Source organism: Coptis chinensis, chromosome 4 (genome assembly GCF_015680905.1).
Source record: "Coptis chinensis isolate HL-2020 chromosome 4, ASM1568090v1, whole genome shotgun sequence".
NCBI lineage: Eukaryota > Viridiplantae > Streptophyta > Magnoliopsida > Ranunculales > Ranunculaceae > Coptis > Coptis chinensis.
The window spans coordinates 5,948,798-5,966,944 of record NC_141459.1 but is presented as its reverse complement, the minus strand read 5'-3'; the positions used below and the strand labels follow the sequence as shown (position 1 = coordinate 5,966,944).

Sequence of the window (18,147 nt, the reverse complement as noted above, 5' to 3'; positions counted from 1 at the left end):
GCGACCACCTAGAGTTGGTCGAAATTTGCGACCAGATTCTCCAAACTTTTTTCTTCAAATATGAAAGCTACCACCACCTAGAGATACTCTAAGACTTTAATAGAGTTAAATCCCCAATATTAAAGTAGACTAGTCCAAAACCATGTCTTTGAAGGCATAGTTTTTTCTCAGCAAATAGCCAATACCATAGGGTTTCGGTTTGGTTTTTGTAACACCTAAACTGATTAGGCCATCGGTTCGGATATCGGTTTCAGCCCAAAACCAAACCGAACCGAACCATGCACAATTGCACACCCTTTGTGAGAATTCCTTATATAGTTAGACCATGCCATCTAATTCTTGTACTCCCAACTCGGCAACTCCCAAGCAAAACTAGAGAATATTCTTGTACTCCCAACTCGGCAACTCCAAAGCAAAACTAGAGAATATGCTGGCTTGTTCTTTTGGAATTGGGATATCACTATTCTTTTACTCAAGTAAATATTTTTTTTATTTTTTTTATTGGTAAATTTATTTTAAATGAGATCAGTAACTCGAGCAACTCAGATGTTGACAAGGATCAAACCTCAAATTTCTGATATATATCATCACTAAAAGATTTTACCAAGTTAGTGACGCATGCGTAATAGAGATATCATTATTTTGTGAAAATTGTGATTCTTGTTATTGTTGGAAGAACACGCACAACTTCTTTTGGAACGAAGAATTGAAGTGGTTATACAATTCTTCCAATTCTTATTATGTGTTCCTGTTGTTTATTGTGTTAAGTTTTAACTTTTAAGTCAATAGAGTCCAATGGTGGTCCAATGGCTTTGTACCAGATGAGCCTGAATTTATTTGATGAGATCATAGTCTGATGCTGACTTGCCGAGAAGTGCGACCATGTCACGCGTGAAGAATACGAACTGTTTTTCCAAACAGACTATCGAGTACTGAGTATGCCGAGCATAGTATAAAATATCCCGATATATCGCAATATATATCTATATATCAGAAAAGGATACATAAATATCACGATATGTTTCAGGATATATTCAACTATAAATATCGATAAAATTTCAATGATATTTACGATATATACGATATTGAGGGATATTTAGAGATTTTTTATGATATTTTGTATAGTTAACAATTTTATTTAATATTTATCATTATATTTCAAATAAATATAAATTATATATCATGATATATCAAGAAATATCCACAATATCTATGATATTTGTCGATATTTTGAATATATCCATGATATTTGCATGTGAAACAATATTAAATATCCCCAAAGAGGAGGATATATCCACGATACATATCCATAAATCAGATATCGATATTTTACCATATCTTGATATTTTGTACTATGATGCCGAGTACTGAGTATGTCGTGGTTGTTAAAATTTATAATCAAAGCTTAGGCTTAGTGGGTGTTTGGATCTCATTTTTTTAAGAAATTAGTTTTTCTTAAAAAGTATTTTTTTGAAAAAAATATTTATTCTAAAAACAAATTTTAAATAAGCATGTTTGGTTTAAGTTTTTTCTTAAAAACTATTTTATCAAACTAGTAAATTTTGTGATATTTCTCGAAATATTTTGGCATTTCTCAATATTTTTCACTAATGACACCGCAATCTATATGTCTTTGGCCCGGATAAGAAAGTGAGAAGAAAAAACTGTTTTTAAACTTGAAAAACAAGTTTTTGCTATTTATCATAAAACATATTTTTTTGACCAATAAATATTTTTTTGAGTAAAAAACTACTTTCTACAAAAATAGAGACCAAACATATTTATTTTTTCACTAATTAATATTTATTGGCAATAAATAAATAAATTAATGTTCACTAATTAATTTTTTTTTTCACCAATCAAAAAGCGCATAGGTTCTATCATAGGCTAAAGGATTTTTGACAAAAATCACACTGGAACTTGCCCTCGATAACCAGTTACAGCCCTAAACTTTTTTCTAAACGAAAAAATCCTGAAGTTGTTAATGCCAAACGCAACTGTTAGTTTGTTTAATGTCGTTAGCAACATATGACGTATCTCGTTTTTTAAATGACGTTATATATAATTTTTCTTACGTGGCGTGTGCTTAATGGATAAGGTGGAGGTCAATGCCAACTCACATCAGTTATTCAATCAAAATCCAAAATCGACTATGAAGACCTAAACCCGACCCCCAAATTGAAACCCAAGTAAAAATTCCCACGCCCACAAATTAAAAACCAAGCCCAGCCCAATAGTTTATCTTCTCTAACTTCATAAATCAGATCAGTTATTCAATTAAAATCTCATTAACATCGTTATCTTTCAAAATCATCGTTGTTGTCTACATTTTGGATTTTGATTGAATAATTGATCTAAGTTCCGAAGTTAGAGAAGAGATGAATGTTTGTCCGAACCTATTGAGTTGGGCTTGGTTTTTAATTTGTGGGCGTAAAAATTTTTACTTGGGTTTCAATTTGGGGGTTTAGGTCTTCATAGTCGATTTTGGATTTTGATTGAATAACTGATCTGAGTTGGTGTTGACATCCACCTCATCCATTAGGTACACGCCAGGTAAGAAAAATTATATATGATGTTATCTAAAAAACGAAATACGTCATATGTTGCTAACGGCATTAAACAACTAATAATTGTGTTTGACATTAGTAACTTCCGAGTTTAGAAAAAAGTTTAGGGCTATAACTAGTTATCAAGGGCAAGTTCAGGGGTGACTTGTCAAAAATTCTAGGCTAAAAGTAGCATAATTATTGAACTTAATATGTAACAATAATGAGAAGGAATGTTGGTGCTAAGATTCTAATAAGAAAGATGTTTCTCCCAATCAAGCAAGACAGATCACTCAGGACTCTAGCAAGAAAGTTTGCCCTCCAAAAAATAAATAAAATAAAACTTCGACAAAAATATATAAGACTGGAAATTCATGTAAACATTTAAAAATGCTATAAATCTCAAGGACTTCTGAAGTTCAAATCTTTAGAATTTGTTGACAACTGAATTAAAAGAGAGGTCTTCGTAAATCAAGAAATGATTTTTAAAAGTAATAAAGTCCCAATCCAAATGAAATTAATCCGACGCATTCCTCTTATTTATGCGTTTTTTCAAGGTCAATTATATACGTTCCTATCAAGAAGAAACATTATCTGCTCTTACAACATTATCAAATCAATCCGCATACAAAAATTTATCAAATGAAAAAGGCTAATAAGAAACACAGTAAAGAGTTGCACTCTAATTTGTTTTACTCGAAGCTGTTTTCCGCAAAGTGACAGAGAATTTGACGGATGTACAATAAGATTTCCCATAAATTGTAACAGCTTAATTTCATTAACTAGATTATCGAAAAAAAAAATCATTAACTTTTCGGTAAGGGATATAAGTTTCGTATTCGACTTCAAGCTTGCATGCCCTGCAGGGGTGTAAATGACAGCCAATATGGTTCATATGGGATCTTCAAATAACACTGCCTGAGTTGCTTTCATGCAACCTCTTCTCAGTTCAGAGTGTTGAGTATTACCATTTTTCTCGTCGAACTATGAAAGCGATTCTGATAAATGTCTTCTGAGCGTGACTTAAAAAGAGTCACAAGTCACAAGTCACGCCAACCTCTTCATTATTATTTTTTTCGATAGGAAATTTCTATTTCGCCAATCTCTTTGTAAACGTGTATTTTTATCCTACAGAATTAACAGGACATTACAAACCAAGTGTTTATGACTTGGTTCTAATCTAAAAAAGAGGGGGTTGTTTTGGTAGATAGTAATGGTTATTTTTTATGAGTAAGAAGATGTCTACGTATCTAGTATCTTGAGGCAAGACTGGAATCAAACCAATGTAGTTATAGGGTTAGCTCTTATAGGTGTATTGTTGGGAGCAAGTAGTTGGTAAAACACGTGTGGTGGTATAGACATGTGTGTTGTTAGGATGAGTGACACGTCTTCACAAGCTGCATATGTGTGGTGGTTATAGGTATTATGTTGTTTGAACTGATATAGAAAGAATGTGGTTAAAAATGTGATAATGGTAATGATTTGAGTGTTACTGGTAAATGCTTGATACTAATGATAACAATAATAAGGGTGGCAGGTGATGATGTCCCGAAATGAAGTCGAGTGACGAGTCATTGATGCTGAATTGGTTTTAACGAGTGAGCGAGTGTTTGTGTTCTTGGAGTCGTTGTGTGTGGACTGCCGTGCACATCAAGTGCTTGATAGGATGTCCCTTACACTTTCCGTTATATATATATATATTAAAACTCGGTGCTCTTAAAATCGAGTTAAACATCGCACAGACCTTTACCAAAAAAAAAAATCGCACACTCCTCTCTCTCGTTCTTTCGGCAGAGACACACGCTTATACATTTCACTGGGAGAAATGGGTGTATGTGCATCATCTCAAGCAAGTAAAGAAGGTGGAGGTATAAGTAGGCCATCCACAGTAAAGATAATCCACGCAGATGGAAGAGTACAAGAGTTCAAACAGTCAATCAGAGCCATAAATATCCTCTCCCAGAATCCCAACTCCTTCCTATGCAGCTTGGAATCCATCAACCTCGACTCCCAGATGCCACGCCTGGCAGAAACCGAAGAGTTGCAACCGGATCAGATTTACTTCCTACTACCACTTTCTCAATCTCACACTCACCTTTCTATATCAGACTTGTGCACTTTAGCCATTAAAGCTAGCAAAGCGCTAAGTAAGCTCGAAGCAACGTCATTTCCCAATGGACACGGTGTCAAATTACGACCATCTTTAGGAGGAGGAAGCAAGATTCCGGCAAGAACAGATAGAATCCAAATGAGTTCACAACTGGGTCGTGGTAATCGATGAATATAGTATATTATCCAAGCCTCCAAGGTAGAAGTTGACAAAAACCATTTATTACTGGTAGGGAAAATGAGGGACATGTTATGTATTATTTCTACTTGAATTGCCCCCATTTTTTATACAAATTCCATCACTTGGTGCGTAACGTATGCTATGAAGCTTTTTGAAATGCTCTTTTTTATTAAAGCCCGCATGCATTCATCCAAAATCCAGACTCAACTTGACTAGATTGTGGAGGAACTTTAGAATTTTGTATGCCAAACACTTGCTTTTGTTACATGTGCACTTTAAGAATCTTTCAGAGTATAGGTTTTATTGATCATACAATACAATGTAGTAGGTTACTTTGTTGAAGCTTCCAAAGTCTGCTTAATAAAGGGCCAAAACCATCTTGGTCAACATATCATCAGAATTTAATTATTGATTATATGATGCCAAATTGCCAAGGTCACTAACACGGTAACACTCTTAACACTGAAGCTGTTAAAACCTGGCGTTCATTTTGGATATACCGCAGAACTTTTTGGATAAGTTGATGTTCATAAACTTCGGAAGAGGATCCATACGTTGGCTGTGGCTTGCCCACTGGGCCAGGTCACGGGCCTCCCAATTGAAGAGCAGTATTGTTAACACGAAGCAGAAATCATTTATCAACATCGTTTCCAAGGATATGATTTTTATAATTTATCGAAAAAAAAGAGGATATGGTGGAACCGTGGTAAAGAAACAGATCGAGGGCAAAGGAGAAGAGAGGGATGTAACGGTGGACTGGTGGTTCAGTGGTTGTAGAGGAGGGGCATAATGGGTAACTCATATTCTTTGGGGGGAGCATATCCGTGCGTGGGGGTGAATATATTAGCACCCTTTTTTTTTTATAAACACATGATAAGGTACTCATTTTTCCAGCCATCCTACTTTTCTTATATGGCTTTCCTCCTTCCCTTGTTGAATACACTTCGAAATCAATAGTTAAAAGAACACACACGTCAGTTTTACTCGAACACAATCCTCTAGAGCATAGGTTCTAGATTCTAACTACATCAAGACAGTAGTACTAAATAAGATGATTGTACACGTACCTCAAAATTGTTTTAAGCATTGTGCTGCGGTTCACAGCAGATTCTTATTAAGTTTTCTACAAAGGAGGGTCATCAGCGAGATAAAATGTACACCAAATAGCAACCAGATTGATAGAACTTGCTCATCTATCACTACTTTTTTTTATTGGAGGTAACTGTATAGAACAAGATGCATCAGACATTGTCTAGTCTGTGTCTCTCCACTAAAAATTCCAACAATGAAAACAAGTGTGGAGGATGTATGCTGTAATTCCTAGGTATGAAAAGCCTTTCTTTCAATCATATAGGAATAAGTTGTGTGCATTCGTGTATAGCATCTCACGTAAAACGTGATTAGGCATCTATGTCTGCGTGTGCTCATATAAGTTAGAACTCTCGATGCGATTGCTCAAAAACCTAAAACGACATGACACAATCCATGCACAACACATATACGTCTTAAATCATCTTTTCACCTTGAAAACAAATGTGTGCAAGTTAACGAGCGACAATACTTCTTAGCCACGGAACAGAGGAGGAATTTCTCGCTGACAAACAGAGGTACAGAGACATGGGCATAACCTATACGATGGCCATGGGAGAATAAAGAAACATAATAAGATCCCTACACATGTTCAATATCTAAGACTCCAGTAAGGTCACATCCTATTCTCTTCTACATTGTCCAAACAAGTACGTAGATTATGAACCAGAAGTAGTCAGTAGACTTTCTGTTAATTTCGCAGAAGGATATTGAAATATGTCATCAGTCTCTAACATAAAAACATTAAGAACCGAGACATAAAATAAACAGCTGACACAAAGATTGTCAACAGACAACTCATACTTCACAACTAGTGCCATCTAGTCATCTTGGTCAGAGGTGATACTTGCAGATGGTACAGAAGCCGCAGTATTACTAATTTACTCAGATGAGAGTCACCACATGCACTAATTGTATAACCTTTCACCACCTCTCATAGTTGACAATCTTGTATTAACTGACATTTGTACAGAACTGTTCCGGTCTTCCCTTAGATGCATTATCCTCATTGCTGCTTCAGCTAATAGTTGCAATCATCTGACCCGCATCTCCCAAGAAAACAACACAATATGGTAACACCATCAACTTCATCAATACATGCCATAATCAGAAAACAATCGCTAAAGGCATTGAAACATGAAAGACTATGTCATGTATAATACAGGTAAAGGCAAATAAGAACGTTATCACCCAGATGAACAGCATATTTATTAAGTTTCACAATTTGTTTAATAACTTCAGAATTCCGATATTCCTCTAGATCTTTAGTCGTCTTTATTTTTATTGCTACTGTGGTGTCACCATCCTTCAATGGGTCCTATTCACAATCGACTCCCGCTAGCTCACCAATCGTTTCTCAAGGTAAGCCAGAGCATAGCATATCATACTTCCTCTTCAGTTAATCTCCTTCAGTAAATGCAGGCGAGGGGATTAAAAAATGTCTCTCTTCCGGGTTTGCCAAGTTTCAGGACTACTGCACTCTACCCTGATATTCTTCTAAATCATATTCTTTTCCTTTTTGTTGTTTTATTTACTCAATTGAAACTTAACTAAAGGTGATCTAAACCAATTAAATCCTAACAACATTGACAGATACCCCCCAACTACTAATTACTGAACAATAATGACTTAAACCGAGCAAACAAAAAAGATTTTGTTACTACAATTTTCAGGCAAGACCGGTTACTGGACGTGCAAAGTTCTATATGAGTTTAATGTAACCAAGTGTCCACACCAACTTGAAGTAGTAAGTGAAATAACTGCCGCAAAACTGAAGTTTTCTTCAGCAATTCAGGGGTTCAGATGGAAAGGAAAGCTATGACCTGTTGAATATAGTATGATTTGAAATCAAACTCTACAAAATATGAAACAGCAAATGTGGAACCATGTTCTAAAGTATTATCACACTACACATCAACATCAATTAAATATTTCCTTGAGTCTAAGATGTCATAAGCTGATCAATTATTAAAAACCGCAAGTGATGGACTCAACCACAGTTTGGAGCAGAAACAAGACTAAACTAGTACCATATTGCTACTTAATTTTGTCACTATCTACAGCCAAGGTTTGGATTAACTGAACTTTGGGCTGTATATGCAATTATGCGTCTTGATTTCGTGAGCAATAGTTTTAGTAAACCAGTAACTTCACATCAACTTTTTTTTTGAAATATTTAGAGGGTTAAGGCAGACCCACACCGGTTACATTGAAAGACCCTAGCCCGAAGGCTCATCAACCCCGAAGGAAACTTTCAAGAAAAGAAAATGTCTGTTAAATAAGTTCTACCAGTAAACAACAATCAATTCTAATAAATTCAGCTTCTGTGACACATACAAAAGCAGCAATCTACCTTAAATTCAACTTAGAAACATATTTGGCTAAGTACTGCATCTAGGATAGTGCTTTGTATAATTGTATCATGTCCAGCCAATCTTTTCAATAAAAGAAACATTTGTACCTTTTCATCCAAACCCGTAACTGACATCTGGTGTTGCAACCAATGGTTCAAACGGAATTTCAACTCTCTCTTTCACAAGGCATCGAGGCTCACCATTCTCCATCACGAGAACCTTCCCAGGTGGACACTGAGTGTTAGCTTTCTCCTCGAATGAAGGAATTTTAAACTTAAATCCCGTAGTCCTCCTGACCCTTGGCTCAAAACCAGCTAAGCTCAAGATAGATACCACACCAACAAGGGTAACCACCGTTTTAGCAGCTACACTTAAAAAAAATCTGAATCCTGCGAATGCATTTCTAGCTGGGGTTTGAGCTTGCTCTTTCTCCAACTTGCTTTCTTTGTTTATTGGGAGAAGGCCATTGACTACATTTCGGGAGAAATTATGTTTGGAAGGGAAGCTAGAAGAATATCCATTATCCAAGATAAGTGGATGAGGATGGCTTGGATACGGAGGAAGAAGGAGATCATCATCATCATGCTCAACTGTCTCACTGGCAAAGGCAGACACTTCGTGTATCACTTCCAAGTCTCCCCCTTTATACTCCTTGATCTTCTTTAGTAAAATTTTACGACTGTGATCAATCTCGGCTAGAGTTGCTTCCCTCTCATATCGCTGCTGTTGTTGTAGTGCCTGACCATTAATAAGAATTGTCAATTAGCCCCATAAAGCCCATCACATAATTTTCTTTTCCCTTGATATTATTACTATCAATCCAAAATCCAAAGCAGCAGGGTTATTGACATGGATAACTTTTCAAGAGAATGCAAGAAAACTAATGTCATAGAGGACTAAAAAGATGGCTAATTTAAGTAGAAAGCAGACCTGTAAAGAAGAGAGAACCTCTTGAAGAGATTCCAAAGCATCCCGGATACTAAAAAGACTAGTTGTTTCATCCTCCTCCTCGGCACCAGCCGGTGTTAAGCTCTTTGTTGTTGCTTTGTCAGAAATGCTATTTGTTATCTTGGATCGAAGTTCAGATACTCGTGACAATACTACACTTATCTCATCTCCCTCCATTTCCTCCTCTGTTGCGCCTCCTTTGCCTTTGAGAAGTGAGAACTAGTAGAGTCAGGTTTGTAACAAAATGTCAGGAAAAAGAGGAAGGGCCCAAAGTGTTTCTCGACCGTGTATGTGTGTACTTATAATATACTATCTTGGTACTGACAAACACAAAAATATGAAAAAGATTATCATTTTTTGTTTTGTTTCGGACTTCATAAGGTCACCTTTTCCTTTGTTTCGCTTTGTTTATTATATATATATATTATTATTCTGTTCGTGTGTGGTCTTGATGTACCGACTTCAGTTTTAGGGTTGGGCTCGTTCTTGGCCCTGATACAATACTCTATCCACTTACGATTATATACCCGTGTGGCCTGTGTCTTTCCAGATTTTCCTTTTTGAGGATTTGCTATTTTGCTGCTGCGTGCTAGACTGCTAGGCTATTTCTTCACCAAGAGCAAGGAGGGTTTGCAACAGCTTACCCTACAAGCCTCACTCTTTTGTGTAGATAGCTACTTGCCCACTTGTAATTGAACTTTGGGTCCTTTGACTGGTAAAAAAACCAAGAGTTTTGGATTTGCCAGCCCACTTCAAATTTGTCCTAAGCTCCAAATTCATTATACAAAATACAAACTCCTAAGGCTAAGTATTACTGAACTATCATTAGGTTGATTTGATATTTTAGACCACTCATACATGAGCTAGTCTGTCAATGAGTTCAGTTAGAATTTTGAGACCATAACATACATCAAATCTACATCTAAACTATCATTGGAACGTTTGATGGTACACTACAAAAAACATAGGCTTTTCATTACACAAGCACAATTGAGCAGATTGAAGGGTGTACATTATACAAAAAACCCGCCCACTTCTATCTTCATATCTCTTGCCACAACTTCTCTCCCATTTGTACAAAAAGTGCTATAAGAGCAAAAAAGAATTCAAGGCTTATCTATCTCATAATTAACCAACACACAGGCACTCAATATATGGACTGTCAGCGTTGATAGGCTAACTTGGATCATTTGATTAGCTCTTTAGATATCAAATAGCGGAAAGCAAAGTTATGAGGAAGCCACTCTATGTTCTTCTGATTTCTTCCTTTTAAATATCTCTGCATGCTCTTCCGTAGAGTCTCAGGCATACCTTTTTGGATCATTTCCACTACACCAACTGGACATAAACCCGAATCCTTCGCAAATGACTCCAACAGCTTCGGCAAAAGAATTTTCTGTTTCTTGCGTATCCCAAAGTTAGCACGAATATACTCTTCCTTTGCAGCTTCTAATTCCATGACGACTCTCTTGGGTGTGTATACACGGATCTGAACATATTAAAAGGTAAGGTACGGCTTGCAATAGGAAAAAAGATAAACTAAAAATATGAAAATAAGCTAGAACTACATACAGCAGGATCAGAATGGCTTCCTGAACATAGTGCAAAGTGTAAAAGAGGTTCTGTATGCCCTATTGCATATGCCTGCCGATTGTCCCCAGCTTTAAGTTTGGTTTTGGGAGAAAATAGTATCCATAGCCACTACAAGAAGAAATTTAGTTTCATTAGCCCCAATTACATATTTTAATCCATAAACAAAGTGGACATAACTCCCAACGTGCCACTGTGACAGACTGACAAGTAAAACGGTAGAAAACATAGGAGTTAAAAAATATTGCTACTAAAGACAAACTTAAAAATATCTAGCAAATGCAATTTCAAGGAAAAAGTAAATAGATATTATCCACCTGTCCCGGACGAGGCATACGACATCCCAGAATAGAAGTCTGTATCATGTCTGCACTTATAGTCTGACCACCCACATTGTATGCAGCCTGGATTGAACACAAGTCGATGTAAACTTCAGTCATGCAAAATATCATTCTTAAAGAACATCAATGAAACTCAGCTCACCTTGAGAAGCAAAGACACTCTTTTAAGATTATTTTGTGGAATCCCATAGGCTAAAAATGCCTGTAGAACAAAAACAGAAGAGGGGTTATTCTCTAGTCACAGTGCAAGAAAAATGCTAAAACAAATATATGACAGCTATAGAAAAATTATTACATGCATCACCAACGCATTATGTATGTTGATCCAGAAAGCAATCTTCTCCTCATGCTTCATCTTTCTTGGATCAATTTCTTCTAACCGACAAACAAGTGACCTGAAATTGAGCATCAAATTTTCAAGATTAAAAGTGGTAGAGTAAGAGCACTACCAATAGGTTTGATGCTCAGTGACACTAAAAGATGTTGTGGATGAGCAAAATGAGGAGCCTATATCTACAAATGTACACTTAATACAGTTTCTAGTATGTAAAATTTCATTGTCATCTTCTTATCAGCATGAAATACTTGTCACCAGCCAATATTTCTTTCTATATCTTCTCCAATGCATGGTATCCCCTACCTTGTTTTTAGTTAATTTGCAAGTTGGAATACCAATATACCACGGGTTGATTAAGATAGTGATACATTCTTAAGGTATAAAGAGTGCAACTGTGCAAGTAACAAAACTCACCTATAAGTTTGGAGCAGGTCATCCACTTCAGTCAGCCTCTGGTTATCCCTATAAATACAAGGCACTTCTACCATTGTGCTGTAAGGTCCACTGAACTCTTTTAAGCCTTCAACATTGAATGGATTATCTAATCTTGCATCAAAAGAAGAATCTTTTCTGTACCGAGGGCTCCACATATCACATTGATCTTGAGGAGAAAAACTGATCGATGATAATGACGAAATAGGAGAAAATGAGGGTCCTTCACCCGTCAAAGGTGGGTCTGCAAGTTTGCAATATATAGCTGAAATGCACTTGATCATATCTTCAGAGAACTTGTTGGGTGTCTCAAGAATATGATCAGAAATACGTGTACCAAGATGTTCTGCTAGACTTATCACATTTGTAGTAGAACTCTGTACATGCTGTAGAAATGTAATTGTAAGTTATTTTGTGGAGGGACTTAGACTGTAACACACAGAAAGATACCTCACAAGAGAAGAATATATATCTACCTCTACATAAGACAAAGGTTGGGAATGGCATGTCCGCACAGTTTTACCCAGACTTTCCATCGGCGGCGAACAAGCTGAGAGTTGAGATAGAGAGGAACGGCTGCGATAAACACATGAATCCAATACCTTCTCTTTGACTTCAGGGGTAGAATGTTCGTTCTGTGAATCGGCAAAGGAATTATGAGGAAACACTTGATTACATTGCAGTTCAGCATTTTCCTTCTTTGGTGTTATCTCAAGTCCAGAAACTTCTAGTAGGATCTTCTTTTGAGTGATTGAAGGTGATCTTGACCTATCATCGTCAGTAGATGGAGACAAGGTAGGACCTTGTTGGTCATCATATGCTTTGCGGTACAATGACAAAAGATATTGTTCCAAATGCACAACTTCATACTCCAACACTGCAATTTCCTTGATTAGTTCTTTGGCAGGCTGCATTCAAAGGACATATGGAAGTTTGTTAACTGAAATCTAAGTTAAAAGCATAATAGAAATATATGATATGATCATGACAAAGAAATCTGCTATGTGAGTTTGACATGTTTTGGAATTAGCCAAGGATGGTGTCAAACATGCTAAGAGCCTTTTCGGTCCCTTGACGGAAGTTGTGAGCAATTTTACCTTTGGCACTGAAGTTTCATTTGAACTATCATGTGAAAAAGACTTGTATCCTAAAGCCTTCTCAAGAGCCCTCCTTTCTGCAAATTGGTCATTTAACCTCTTCTCAAGCTGTAGGATCTGAACAGATAATAAAATTGAGGGATTATGAATAATTTAAATACTAACCCCAAAAGCTGAAAGAAATTCATGGCTCAAAGACATTAAAATTTGAAGGGAAAAAGATACAGAGGAATGAAGGGACAGGATTGGAGAACTCTACAGGATTGGAGAAATCTACCAGAGACACAACTCGATAGTTGATTTACATGCCTCCTAAATGTTTGAACTAATAAGTTCAGTTCCATACCTCTTGCTTTAAAGAGAGCTCACTCTTAGGCGATTGCTTCTTCTTGGTTTCAGTAGGATCGTTCAGCTCTTTTGCATCCTGTAACAAATAAACATATATGTTAGTAAAAAGACTATAGAAGTTAATCGCAATGTTGCTGTTACTGCTCAAATGAAGCTATTAAAATCTATTCATGCAAAGAAGTAGACTTAAAATGGTTGTAGGAACCTGAAGGTGTCTTACCAGCTTAAATCGGTTAGAAGCTTCATCTATCATAATGGAACCGTCTTCCTTGACTTTCTGACAAGAATCGCTGTTATCACAGAACAATAAACATCAGTACCATTTTAAAGGTGAAGTCTAGTAAATTGCTGTAAAATGGGAAATACAAAAATAAAAAAGGCAACTAACATCTTAAAATAATCTACTCATTCCTCCACTACTTATAGCAGGGAAACCTGCATATCTTGTTTGCCATAATATTGCAGGTTGGAATTATTATCACTCCATAAACATGGCCATAAGCCCATAATGATTTCCATGTGTTACAATGTCATTAAAAAAAAAATGCTACAAGTACAGAAAATATTATATTTTAACACCCCACATAGCCTGAAACTCAAATTCTGATATCAACACCGGCCAAGTTCTCACTGACAAGACCCATTTAGCCCAAAAATCCTCTGCTTTTGCATTTCCAGAGTCCCCTTTTCTCAAAATTCCACTTTGGTTTTCTTTTTCTCCCCGTTAAGTGAACACATAACTAGAAATAGCGGAAAGGACTCTTCTCTCTGTGTGTGTTTTTTTTTAATAAAACAAAACTGTATAAACGTGAATCCTCAAATAAACAGTATGAATGTCTACAATTCCAAAATTTAGTTTTGGGCTAAAAAAGCCCATCAACAAAACTAGCAGAGAAACAAAACAGAAAGAACATGCCTGAAGATTTTAAGTAACTTCCCATTAAAACTTGGGAAATGTGAAAAACAGAACAACCTTGTAAACTAGTAATGTGAATGTTTACATACCTCTTAGAACGTTTGTGCCTTGGAGTTTCTACTACCATGAACTGTGAAGGTTTCAAAGAAGAATCATGACACTTGACTTCCTGCATTTTATTAGTGCTATTCCAACTTGTCTGAAACCCCATTGTTTAGAAAAGCTGTTGTAATGAGTAGAGCAAGATTTCCATTTCAGTGAAACAAGTATGAAAAAGCAAAGAGTGAAAAAAACAGTCCAAAGAACTCAAAACCATGTAACAAGAAAATGCACAAAAAAACAAGAAAAGAAAACATCAGACAGAAAAGTGAGAGAGAGAATTTACTAAAAGATTAGTTTTTGATGAGATGAAACTGTTCCCAACAGTGTAATGCCAAATGGGTTTTGCTTAGATTCTCATTTTTGTTTGTTCAGTGTAGATGATCATAAATGCTTAATAAAAACTCAGTTACAAACTTACAATACATAAGTAGTCTTTGACTAGATACTTTAATTAACAGAACAGCAAGTCTGTTCTACAAGACTACAAGGGACTCAAAACTTTGTAGCTTTTTGTGTTATGACTTTTTGTATTAAAAGAACAAATCAGTTTAGTATATTTAATATAGAGAGCATAAAGTTAGGAAAATGGGTTAAGTAGATCTAATGAGAGTGACACACACTGGAAGAAGAAAATAATGGCTAATAAATGTAAGTGAAATGCAACAATCCCATGTATATATTATGTTTCTTTCTCTAGTTAGAAAGCAAGTGGGAGTTGGTGACCCTCCATGTTTTGCAGTCTGTTCCCTATATATTACTAGCTAGAAGTCTAATGGAAACTGTTTTTGTACACCAATAAGTTGGATGGAGACTCAACTCTACTCACCCTAAGTGGTCCACCGGGCCTAATGGTCTAAACCACATATTGCTGCTGATTCAGAACATTGGCCTGGCAAACTATCCACAATTCACAAGATCAATTGCTTGAAAAAGTTCATGAATTAGGTTTAAAAGTTGGTTGTTTTTATTCATCAGTTTGGGTAGAACTATTGTCACTAGGAAATTATAATTTTTAGGATACAAAATTATTAATGTACCACACTATCACAATATATTGACAAGTGGCCATTGTGGCCTTGTGGGTGTTGCTACATGTCGACATGTCGTTCAACCTAATGATCCTCGAGAACAGTAGGAAAAATCTGGAAGTATAGTTAATTCTTGAGCTGCACGATAAAACCCAGACTACATGCCCACATACTTAAACTTTCCCATATGCGTACTAAAGTTTATGAGAAGACCAGGTTTCCAACAAATGTAACTATGTAAGGTTCAATTTCACAAGGTTTGTAACACATAAATCTCACGCTATGTAATGTCCAGAACTCCAGATTGATCTTTCATTAAGCACTAGTTACCGTTGAATGTTCAAGAAAATAAATAAGATTCCATTGCAAGCAGTCTTAACTTGTGTAACTTATACACAATAATCCTTTTTTTTTATGAAACCAAGTGGAAAAACGCGTAATGTTTTTGTACACAATGAGGCTCATATATCCACGTACATAAAATGCAAGTATGGGCGTATGGCCGTATATAGACATATAGTACACAACAAAGATATGTGTTAGATAGAATGTATAAAGAGGGCACAAAGCAACTCTCAAAAGGGATGAAAGGTGAGAATAAAGGACTAATACGAAGCTTAAAAAAGAAATGTGTTTTGTCATTTGTTAGTAAAGCTTTTGTATTTGTTTTGGGTGTTTGGCTAATGAGCTAAGCTCACCTTAAGCGACTGGACGTGCCCAAATTGTCCTTCTGCAGGCAATGAGTAACGTTTGTCGTAGAATCCATTGAATAGAATAAGATTTGTTGGGTATTGACCTTTTGTAAAATCGATACAAAATGAAAATGGGTGAAGCAAGTTAGTCAGGTTCTTTTTTTCTGTCTTTATGCAGGAAAAGTTGTTTATTACAGCTACCACACAAAGGGAGATAGGGAGAGTGCTTTGAGGTTCATAAGAAGTTGCAGAAAAGACATAAAAGCTTGTTGTTGTATACGAAAGTAGAGAGAGGATTTAAGAGTATAGAAGAAGAAATAGGACATGGACTCACAAGGTAACAATTTTGTTGTTTATATCTTAATTTCCGTTCAGACTCTTTCTGATGCCTGTAGCAAATGATTCCATAATAGACATACGATCGTTGACTCTTTGTTGTAAGAGTGACGATGGTGCTCGTGAGTCCTGACTATAAAACTGTATAAACCCTCCAAAAACTTGGCACACATTCACAACTTCAGAGTTCAGACTAACTCATGTTTACCTAATATTAGTAATATAGCAACAAATCCTAAATTCCTAATGATGGATTCTTGTTTTTCCTATTTTTCCATAAATTTAAGCAAGAATCCAATCTTGCTAAGAAATGCACAAAGTATGTCAATCATGTATGTTATAATGTTATATGGCATTCCTCGGATTTGTTTATTTTTGTCAACTTCTACGGAAAAGAAGTGACCACAAAAATGAAAACATTCTAGCCACCAATGTAGAAACTTCAGCTCCACCAGGCCGCCCCATTACAAATTAATGCTCGGCTCTTTCCCAGTGTATGAGTGAGTCTGACAGAATTACTTTAACGATCTCATCAATTAGTTTAGTTTAAGTTCTTAACTAACAAAAAAAATTATTTTCGAGAGAGAAAATGAGAACACTGATGTTAAGCGGAAACTCATGATGTATTTTAGAGGCACTGCGGACATCAATCTTGAATTATGCACAAATTTAAATATGAAAAACCACTAAAAAGGATATCGAATTTTATAAGTTTTGGGACTAAAAATTTTTTTCAGTTAAATTGGGTACCAAATTTTTTAATTTTTGCAATGGGGGGACATGTGTAACATACATAGTTCGTGATTCCGAACGAAACTCCGGAATTCGCCAGAATTTCGGTTTTTCAAAAAAACAGAATTCCGAATATAGAGTCGAAATATCCGAAATTCGAAATTCGAATACAACAAGGGTCGAAATTTAATGAATTTCGGTTTTTGAATTTGTCAGAATTTCAAAAATTCCGAAATTCAAACTATGGTAACATAACATCTAAATTTCTCACACGGTTTTTCACAATTCGAATTAATTTCTATGGTGATGAGGTTGTAGCATGAATATACTTTGGTAAAAAAGTGTATAGCAATGTACGTAACTTGTGAATTATGAAACACCATGTGAGAAATTTAGACTACATGTGTAACTAGTCCCCACATTACAAACATTAAAAAGTTTAGTCCCTAATTTGATTGAAAAAAAAATTTAGTCTCCATATTGTCAAAACTTGTAAAAGTTCGATACCCTTTTATTGTGAATATAACACTGCGGAAACAACGTTACCCACTACAATAGATCAATCATACACAAGGATTGATTCTTCTTACTAGACAAAACCTCAACACCCTCCAAAGTAATCCCGACATTTCTTAATATCAAATAACAAGTATCTAAAGTAAAACAATTAATATAAAAGAAGCACAAACTACAAGACGAGATATATCGTGGTTCAGCAAATTGTCTACGTCCACACTGCGAGTTCCAAGCTTTACTAGATGTCCGGAGTAACAGATTATAAGTCTCTCAATTCACTCACAAAGAATGAACACTCAACTCACAAAGAATTGCTTACTTATAATATTTCTCTTTCTTTGTTTTAGAAAAGTTAGGTTTCTACAGAAAAAACCTATATTTATACTATTTCAGAAAACTTCCGAAAAAGGACAAATTCATGCTGAAATAAGGTGGAGCGCGGGTCGCGCTGAA

The 18,147-nt window shown here is 35.8% G+C and overlaps 2 protein-coding genes across 6 annotated transcripts; both read right to left on the bottom strand.

The window, feature by feature from the left end:
• Positions 1–6,563: 6,563 nt before the first annotated feature.
• On the bottom strand, positions 6,564–9,596 carry PDV2 (plastid division2). Of its 3 annotated transcripts, none has more exons than XM_086606521.1 (3): positions 9,210–9,596; positions 8,387–9,017; positions 6,564–7,011 (listed from the first exon to the last, which is right to left on the bottom strand). In XM_086606521.1, the coding sequence occupies exons 1-2, from the start codon at positions 9,402–9,404 to the stop codon at positions 8,391–8,393; spliced, it is 822 nt and encodes a 273-aa protein (XP_086462647.1). In that variant the 5' UTR covers positions 9,405–9,596; the 3' UTR covers positions 6,564–7,011; positions 8,387–8,390. The 3 variants fall into 3 exon arrangements, with proteins under 3 accessions (XP_086462647.1, XP_086462648.1, XP_086462649.1); XM_086606522.1 differs by having other exon boundaries at positions 6,564–6,963; positions 9,210–9,553; XM_086606523.1 differs by having other exon boundaries at positions 6,564–6,974; positions 9,210–9,499.
• Positions 9,597–10,176: 580 nt separating this feature from the next.
• On the bottom strand, positions 10,177–14,907 carry LOC147501461 (uncharacterized). Of its 3 annotated transcripts, none has more exons than XM_086606519.1 (12): positions 14,809–14,907; positions 14,378–14,511; positions 13,593–13,662; positions 13,371–13,448; positions 13,025–13,141; positions 12,404–12,835; positions 11,910–12,313; positions 11,454–11,553; positions 11,301–11,360; positions 11,135–11,221; positions 10,800–10,928; positions 10,177–10,716 (listed from the first exon to the last, which is right to left on the bottom strand). In XM_086606519.1, exons 2-12 carry the CDS (start codon positions 14,497–14,499, stop codon positions 10,414–10,416), a joined length of 1,902 nt encoding a protein of 633 aa, XP_086462645.1. In that variant the 5' UTR covers positions 14,500–14,511; positions 14,809–14,907; the 3' UTR covers positions 10,177–10,413. The 3 variants fall into 3 exon arrangements, with proteins under 3 accessions (XP_086462645.1, XP_086462644.1, XP_086462646.1); XM_086606518.1 differs by having other exon boundaries at positions 14,674–14,815; XM_086606520.1 differs by lacking the exons at positions 14,378–14,511; positions 14,809–14,907 and adding an exon at positions 13,761–13,901.
• Positions 14,908–18,147: the final 3,240 nt, after the last annotated feature.